This window comes from Dendrobates tinctorius, unplaced genomic scaffold, assembly GCF_039654945.1.
Source record: "Dendrobates tinctorius isolate UK_male_01 unplaced genomic scaffold, ASM3965494v1 ptg000020l, whole genome shotgun sequence".
In the NCBI taxonomy this organism is placed as follows: domain Eukaryota; kingdom Metazoa; phylum Chordata; class Amphibia; order Anura; family Dendrobatidae; genus Dendrobates; species Dendrobates tinctorius.
The window spans coordinates 11,766,420-11,775,843 of NW_027361688.1; the positions used below are offsets into that span (position 1 = coordinate 11,766,420).

The 9,424-nt window shown below is 38.0% G+C and overlaps 1 protein-coding gene across 4 annotated transcripts in view; it reads left to right on the top strand.

Moving 5' to 3' along the window:
* PHF21B (PHD finger protein 21B) overlaps window positions 1-8,829 on the top strand; it is a 102,094-nt gene extending 93,265 nt beyond the window's left edge. For all 4 annotated transcript variants that reach the window (XM_073567673.1, XM_073567672.1, XM_073567674.1 and 1 more), the window contains 4 exons: window positions 1,032-1,190; window positions 5,628-5,700; window positions 6,018-6,121; window positions 7,324-8,829. In XM_073567673.1, the coding sequence (XP_073423774.1) occupies window positions 1,032-1,190; window positions 5,628-5,700; window positions 6,018-6,121; window positions 7,324-7,548 (561 nt within the window). In that variant the 3' untranslated portion in view covers window positions 7,549-8,829. The remainder of the gene's footprint in view (window positions 1-1,031; window positions 1,191-5,627; window positions 5,701-6,017; window positions 6,122-7,323) is intronic.
* Window positions 8,830-9,424: the final 595 nt, after the last annotated feature.

Below are 9,424 nucleotides of genomic sequence, written 5' to 3' on the forward strand. Positions count from 1 at the left end.
AGAATATCTCAGGTTTCATTGTTTTCAGCAACTGCACAATTCACCGTAAAACGGCCCAAAAATTATCCTAGAAAAGTTATTTACTCTGAAATTTAGTTCGTGCTCTCTCCAAATGGTGAAAGTCCTTGACCTTGCTTGATCTTCATTATCCATAAGTCCATTCAAAACAAGTAATTTCTCTCTTACAACCGAGTCTTGGGTAAAGACTTTCTTTAAAGGCTGGAGAAGTTGTGGCTGTCCCAGATGGGTGAGCCATGTGTTGGAGGATGGTGAGAGAGACCTAAAAACTACACATCCTTCAAAAGTATCAACAGGAACATCTCACAAAAGCACACTGTATTGCCAAGCTGCTCTTTTAAATCTGAGATCCAGATGGAAAGTTTATGAATTCAGTGAATTTTTTTGGGCATGGAAAATGGTGAAGAAATCATTTCACAGGGTCATTGATTCATGTGGGCGCACGTATGTCTTTTCAAAAAAATGTTTCTTCATACTATTAGTTTATATTTTATGTTTCTATTTTGTTTTTCATAATCTGGCATTAACTCAACAACTAATGTTTTACACTCATTAGCATTTCACACCCAATACAAAGAAAAAAATAATTTAATTATCCAAAATGTGGCCTAAATTCATCACTTGAATTTTCCCGAAATTGACCACGTCATTTAAGATTGGGCAACATTCGTCATGACACATCTGACACAACCTTCTTGGTGTTTGGAGGGCTTGACACTCCTTGCTTTATAACTACAGTCTTGCCTGTCATCCATTATAGAAGGTTAATCTGTAGTTGGAAAAGTCTTTGTATAGATTCACATTGGTTGCACCTTAAGTTTCTACAATATCGGATGTTTATTTCCTCTTTTCAAAATTTGGGGACTATCTCATTTTCTTCCCAATTTTTGGGGTCTAAACATGGATGACCAAAGAATATGGTCATTATTGTTAATAGAAAGGTCATTGACTGACTGAGACAATCATTAATTTGCAGGTCAATGTTAAAATATTTTTTGGCTTTCCTTTTTCAGGGTGAGATCATTCATGACAAACACTGCTCAGCGTGCAAACGTGGTAATAATTTACAACCATGTGAAACGTGCCCAAGAGCTTACCATTTAGACTGCTTAGTTTCACCAGTGAAAATAGCACCCAAAGGAGTCTGGATGTGTCCAAAGTGCCAACAGAAGGTGAGAAGAACTCAAAATTAGTGTTCATGAAATTTTTCGTTTAAGCTACCCCAACCTTTTTTGTTTTGTCCTGTCTATAACGTCTCAGGTTTCAATGTTTATGACAACATAAAGTTGCTTGAAAATTTCAAAAAAATCGGATATTTGCAAGCACTCTTCAAATGGACAACGTCTGCGACATTGTTTGACTTTTCCGAGCCAAAAGGTCACACGAGGATCTAACATGAAGATTACAATTGTTTGCCCTGGGAAGTGTTCGACTATCACGTCCCTCCAGGGTTCATCAATGAGGTTGTTCCTCAAGAGAAAGGATGAGTTTCACCTGTACAAAAATTCTTAGTTGGTCACTGGCATGTGCTAACAAAACGGTGTTTCCAACTAGTGATAAGCGAATATACTCATTGCTCGGGTTTTCCCGAGCATGCTCGGGTGATCTCCGAGTATTTTGGTGTGCTCGGAGATTTAGTGTTTGTCGAGGCAAGCGTATGATTTGCGGCTGCTAGACAGCCTGAATACATGCGTGGAATTCCTAACAAAACAGGTAATCCCCACATGTATTCAGACTGTCTAGCAGCCGCAAATCATGCAGCTGCCTCAACAAAACTAAATCTTCGAGTACGCCAAAAATACTCGGAGATCAACCGAGCGTGCTCGGGAAAACCTGAGCAATGGGTATACTCGCTCATCACTATTTCCAACCAATTGCATTGTCATATATGAGTTGACTCTTCTGTCTTGACACAAGCTCAAAGTTGGCCAATTGTGAAGTTTCTTTGACCCTTTGAGGTAGCTTCATAACGCCAACATTGGTCTTTAGGCCTCTTTCACACTTCCGTTTTTGACCATCAGTCAAAATCCGCCAGTTTTTGAAAAAAACGGATCCGCAATTTTCTTTGGTGGATCCGTTTTTGTCCCCATTGAGTTGCATTACCGGCGGATCTTGACGGATGGCCATCCGTTGGATCCGTTTTTTTGCGGATCCGCCAAAATGTTTGCGTCCGCCGGCATGCCTGGACGGACCCTGCAACGTTTTTTTGCCTGTAGGATCCGCATTTTACAGTGCGCATGCCTGGAGAAAGGAAGTCAGCCGGGGATTTAACCCTGAAATCCTTTCTGGCGGAGGAAAAAAACATTCTCTCTCTCTCTCTCCTTCCCAGACTGCGGTTCCTTTAAAATTCTGCATTCAACGGTTCCATAAAAAAAATGGACTGCGGTTCCTTTAAAATTCTGCATTCATAGAATCATAGAATCATAGAATCGTAGAGTTGGAAGGGACCTCCTGGGCCATCTGGTCCAACCCCCTGCTCAAAGCAGGATTCGCTAAATCATCCCAGTTAGATGTCTGTCCAGCCTCTGTTTGAAGACTTCCATTGAAGGAGAACTCACCACTTCTCGTGGCAGCCTGTTCCACTCATTGATCACTCTAACTGTCAAAAAGTTTTTTCTAATATCTAATCTGTGTCTCCTCCCATTCAGCTTCATCCCATTGCTTCTAGTCTTTCCTTGTGCAAATGAGAATAAAGTTGATCCTTCTACAATGTGACAGCCCTTTAGATATTTGTAGACAGCTATTAAGTCTCCTCTCAGTCTTCTCTTTTGCAAACTAAACATTCCCAAATCCTGCAACCTTTCCTCATAAGACAGGGTTTGCAGACCGGTCACCATTCTGGTCGCTCTTTTCTGAACTTGCTCCAGTTTGTTGATGTCTTTTTTAAAATGTGGTGCCCAAAATTGGACACAATATTCCAGATGAGGTCTGACCAAAGAGGAGTAGAGGGAAATAATTACTTCACGTGATCTAGACTGTATGCTTCTGTTAATACATCCTAGAACTGCATTTGCCTTTTTTGCTGCTGCATCACACTGTTGACTCATATTCAGTCTGCGATCTATTAGTATACCCAAGTCTTTTTCACATGTGCTGTCACTTAGCCCTATTCCTCCCATTCTATATATGCTTTTTTCATTTTTATTGCCCAGATGTAGTACTTTGCATTTCTCCCTGTTAAAAACCATTCTGTTAGTTGCTGCCCACTTCTCCAGTTTATTTAAATCTTTTTGAATCCTCTCTCTCTCTTCTCTAGTATTAGCTATCCCTCCTAGCTTTGTGTCATCAGCAAATTTAATCAGTTTACCCTCAATTCCTTCATCTAAATCGTTGATAAAGATGTTGAACAATACAGGGCCCAGGACAGAGCCCTGTGGTACCCCACTTGAGACATTCTTCCAACTGGATGTGCAGCCATTTACGACCACTCTTTGGGTCCGATCACTAAGCCAGTTATGAATCCACCTAACAGTTGCCTTGTCCATTCCATACTTAGTCATTTTTTCAATAAGGATTGTATGAGAGACTTTGTCAAATGCTTTGCTGAAGTCAAGATATACTATATCTACAGCATTTCCTTGATCCACCCAATCAGTAATACCATCATAGAAGGAAATTAAATTAGTCTGACATGACTTATTAGTTACAAACCCATGCTGACTCTGTTTAATCACTTCATTCTTATCCAGGTATTGACATACATGTTGTTTAATAATTTGTTCAAAGATCTTTCCTGGTATAGAAGTCAGACTCACCGGCCTATAGTTGCCTGGGTCCACCTTCTTCCCCTTTTTGAAGATAGGAACAACATTTGCTCTTCTCCAGTCTTCTGGCACTTCTCCTGTTCTCCAAGAATTTTCAAAGATTATGGAGAGGGGTTCAAAAATTTCTTCTGCTATCTCCTTCAGTACTCTGGGGTGTAATTCATCTGGACCTGGAGACTTGAATACATTTAGGTTAGCTAAGTGTTTCCCCACTATCTTTCTGTTTATAGATATCCTGGATTCTTCTATTCCCTTAATAGGACAGTGAATAGCAGTTGATGTTACATTTCCTTTCTGAGAGAAAACAGATGCAAAATAGGAATTTAAAAGTTCAGCCTTCTCAACATCCTGTCTTACCATTTCATCATTTTCATCCTGTAAAAATCCTATAGCATCTTTGACTTTTCTTTTACTTTTGACATATCCCCAAAATCCTTTATTATTGCTTTTGACATCTCTTGCAAGCCTCAATTCATTTTCAGCTTTAGCTAATCTGATTTGTGCCTTGCAGGTTCTGCAGACAGCATTATATTCTTCTTTAGATATGCCTCCTTCTTTCCATTTTATAAACATTTTTTGCTTCCTTTTTAGCATGTGCTTAAGTTCTGTGTTCATCCATCCTGGTTTCCTTAAATGCTTCCTATTCTTCCCTCTTTTCGGAATTGTTAACAACTGTGCTTTGAGAATTTCATTTTTCAAGATTTCCCATCCTTCCTGGACATTTTTGTCTTTAAGGATATCCAGCCATTGGATCCCTCCAATTCTCTTTCTGAATCCCTTAAAATCTGCCTTTCTGAAATCTAACCTTGACGTCTGAGTCTTCACAGGTCTTCCGCCTCTAGTTATCCAAAATTCTAAAATAGCATGGTCGCTACCTCCTAGGGTCCCAGCCACTTTTACCTCCTCAACCATTTCCTCCCTGTTTATAAGGATTAGATCCAAGGTAGCAGTTCCCCTTGTTTTCTCCTTTACCTTTTGGAAGATAAAGTTGTCAGCAAGAGAGGATAAGAATTTCCTTGACCTGTTAGTTTTGCCTGAGAGAGATTCCCAACAAATGTCTGGATAGTTGAAATCTCCCATGACAACTATGTCATATTTTTTGGAGAACTTGGCCATTTGATGCATAAAGAGTTCATCCATATCTTCAGCTTGCACAGGCGGCCTGTAGTAAATGCCTACAATGGTGTCCTTTCCATTGTTCTGTCCTTGTATTCTTACCCAAACAGTTTCCACAGAACTCCCAGTCTCTGAAGCTTCAATCTCTGTGCAGATATACGCATTTCTAACATACAATGCGACACCCCCTCCTCGTTTATCAAGTCTGTTTCTTGCAAATAAGTTGTATCCTTCTAGTCTTGTATTCCAATCATGTGTATTGTCCCACCAAGTTTCAGTGATTCCAATGACATCATATTTCTTTTCCTGTGTTAGTAGTTCCAATTCTCCTTGTTTGTTGCCCATGCTTTGTGCATTAGTATAGAAACATTTTAGTTTGTGATTGGTTTCTCTTTCTCCAATATTTTTTTAATTAGATTCTTTCGTCTTTGTTCTTCCTTTCCACTTCTAATAGCAGAGTTCTCAGTAGCATTTGTCAGGTGTATGGCTTTTTCTGGTCTTTTACGTCCCTTCCCATGTTGTTCTAGTGGGAACGGTTCCGTAAAAAAAAACGGTCCGTTGGGATCCGTTTGCATCAGTTACAAACGGATCCGCTTTCCGCCATTTTGGCGGATTTTAACTGACAAGAAAAAACGAAGTGTGAAAGAGGCCTTACAGTTGAGAATAAAAATGTCTAATTATTGTTTTACTTTTTAGTTCAACTTTTTCTTTTTTCTTATTTACTTATAGGTATTAAAGAAAGAAACGGTGCCGTGGAGCGGGGCCCTCACTATTGTTCAGTCTTATGTGACACATAAATCAGGTGGGGACCACTTTGCTGTGGCCAGATTAAAAATGGAGGCCCAACAGAGATGGAAATTGTCACAGTTGTTTATATTCATTGACTTTTGCTAAGGAGGTAGTCTCAAATCTGAGGCTGAACAGCAAAACTACGAGGCGAGGACAATTCGTTGCATGACAGTGCCTAAGTTTTGCAATATATTGAGAGCTACAGTTTGGAAAGCACAAATCGAAGACTAATATGGTCAATTTTGACCTTTTACACCATATTTTTGCCAACCCATTACCCCAATACAGACAGATTTCACACCCACCTGATTCCTTTTTATTGTTTTACAGTGAAAGAGGAGGAGAAGAGAAAACTATTGAAGAAAGGCAACGAATTAAAAAATGAACAGAGACAGCTCGAAGATCAAGAGAGACTTCTAAACAACGCTATAAAGGTCAGTGCTCATCTACAGATATATTACTCATCAGGATAGGACCATGTCCTGGATAATTCCAGATTTAGATTTTGAGATAATAGACATTTAAAACCTTGATTATTTAGTCATAGATGTTACAAATAACATTTTTATTCCTGGAGGACCTGGCACATCCTTTAATTGTATGCAAAACCCATTGATTACAGTGAATATTCTGTAATTTTTTGCTTCTCCCATGGTGGTGCCACAAAAAAATTGAATGATTACTGCCAGATTCCATTACAACTGGTCACTGGAAATTTGTATAGCTTTTATTATATATTATTACATATTTTTATATAATAAAAGTTGAGGAATTAATTAAGATATGTCTTTCATCTGCTGCACTAAGTTTCCTTGACCGACCACAGCGTCTATGGTCCTCAACATTGCCCATTTATTGGCGCTTCTGCAAAATAGCTTGAACCGCACATATGGAGCCACCCAGTCTGTATTGAATTATTTTCATGGGAGAAACCTGGCTGATGCAGTATAACTACCTTGTGTCTTGTTACTTTGCTCAGTCTCCCTATGATCTGCGACATGAAACCGTCTTCCACAACCTCACCTTTGTGGCAGAGTGTATCTGTTCCTCAAACAGTTTTAATTCTCCTACACAGCTGTTTCAATTAATGACCATGTTTCAACCTAAATACGAAAATGATGATCATTATCACCCCTTGTCTAAATTGATTGCTCATAAGCTTGACTATAATATGACAAAATCCCTGACCATGAAAGTATACCTAGAAGAAACTGATGAGAGATGAATTTTGGATGTATTATTTTTTTTTTTCATAGCATAAAGAGTGAAATATAATTTAAAAAGCAAGGGTGAAAGACAAAAAGAGGGAAACAATTATTTTACTTTTTTTTTCAGATTTTTCCCTCTTTTTCCACCCGTCTCAGGCTGGACTGGGTTTGATGTTATACTATTGTTTTTTTTTTTAGGTCTAGTACTGATACTTTTTTATGGGTGATGAAAATCTGACTTCTGAAGAAAGAAGTAGACGGAGTCTTGCTTATTACCAGACCCGTGGATACAGTATAATATTTACTAGAGCGAGGCCAATGGGGGATTTTTTAATTTTTTTTCACCCATCCACATTCATCCCATCCTTTCATGCAAAGAGCCAGTTTTCAATATAACCATCATATTTTATTCTTTCCCCATGTGACAGAAATGCTTAGAGCGAAAGAATAGCTTACTGGCCCAGCAGAGAGGAACTCAGTCATCTTTGGAACGTCTGAAAACTCTCATTAGACTGATTCAGAGCGAACAGATGCTTCAGGTTACCATGACGACCACCGCCACCGCTTCGTTGCTGACGGTCCCCTGGATCAAACCTTCATCTGCCACCCCTACCATTCACAAAGGCCTGCAGCATTCACAGAGTAACAATTGACAAGGGCAGATGGAACAATAACTTTTAAGCAAATTTTGCCAAGAAGGAAGAAGGAACAGTCTGGTTTTTGCGTGTTTTTTTCTACAAGTGCATAAGCATCATCGATGTACAAAGAAAAAAAACAAAAAATACTCGTAATGGACAAACATGGCGGCAACAGCAGTGATTTCTGCAACACGTGCTGACAACTTCAAAGAGGGGTTTTTTTTCCACTTAATTTTTACTACGGCCTTAAAAAAAAAATTAAAAAATGGAAAACAAACAAAAAAAAGATTAAAAACTTTTTTTTAAAAAGGCCAAATTAACGACCATAAAAACGGCCAATAGGCCTAAAAATTATCCTTTCATTTATTTGGCGAGAGGATCAAAATATCGTAGAGTTATAGAGCAGAAGGGAATCATAACTCTATTTTGGAAAAAAAAAGTGAACGAATCAGAAAAAAAAAACCTTGACTTTTTTTGGGATAATTTTTGGACTATTTCTAACCCTTTTCAAATCAAATCTGCTGCACATATTCAGGTGTTTATTTTTTGGTGGGGCTATCGGAAAGGATGTCAGTAAATACTCAGAGCCTTCAAACAAATGCTGATTTTTTTAAATTTATTTTTTATCTGTATTTTTTTTTCTTCCTCCCAGTATTATTACTGTCAAGGTCCGCAGCTATATTTAAGGTTATAAAAAAAATTGTATAAACTTAGCATTTCTAGTGGGACATTGAAGTATTTTCATGCTTATGCTTGTGTATATGCGTGCCGAACTATTGAACAAAGTACGACTGTACGACGCCTTCATTTTTTTCGCAGGTTCTTTGTACTTATTTTGCTATCAATGTATTTCCTCATTGAGATTTTCTCATTTTTTATTTGTTTCCCAAAAAAAGGTGATAAAGTGGGTAACTCAGTTAATTTACACTTTGGTTAAAAAAAAAAAATAATAATAAAAAAAAATTTTTTTTATAATTTTTTTTTTATTATTTTGATTTTTTTGTCTTTATTTTTGCCAGTACAGACAATATGCCAAAAAAAACTTAACCTTTTTGTACTGCATTTTTATTGTAAAATATGTAATGTGAAAGGAACAATATGCTTTTTTATTTTATGCTTGCAGAAGTATCTGCTATATGGTACAGGAAAAAAAACTGCCTCAAGTGGAGTTTCACATATCTGATATATCATGTTTTTTTTTGTTTTTTTTTAAATTTATGATTTTTTTTAAGTTAGCATATGCAGGGGGTGAAATATGCATTGGATACGTCACCAATTTTCTAAGTAAATATATTTCTAAAGGTGCTATTGATATGAAATTCTCACCAGATGTCGGTAACAACCCATCCAATCCACACAGGCAAAGAAATCAAACCATCGATGTCGATAAATTAAGTTCTGTGTATTAATGAAAAATGACACAGGGAAAAAGTATAGAATACGCTTACTGAAATGTATTTGATACTTCATTCAAAAGCCTTTGTTGATGACAGCTTCAAAATACCTCCTATATGGAGAAACTAGTCGCAGGCATTGCTCAGGTGTGATTTCGTCCCTTTCTTTCACACAAGCACTCTTCAAATCCTGTAGGTTCTGTGGACTCCTTCTATGATCTCTGGGCTTTAGTTTCTTCTATAAATGTTCTATTGGATTCAGGTCCGGTGATTGGCTCGGCCATTCTAGCAGCTTTATTTTCTTTCTCTGAAACCAGTTGAGAGTTTCCTTGGCTGTGTGTTTGGGATCATTGTCTTGCTGAAATGTCCACCCTCGTTTCATTTTCATCATCCTAGTGGATGTTAGCAGATTTTTATCATAGAATCGTACAGTTGGAAGGGACCTCCTGGGCCATCTGGTCCAACCCCCTGCTCAAAGCAGGATTCGCTAAATCATC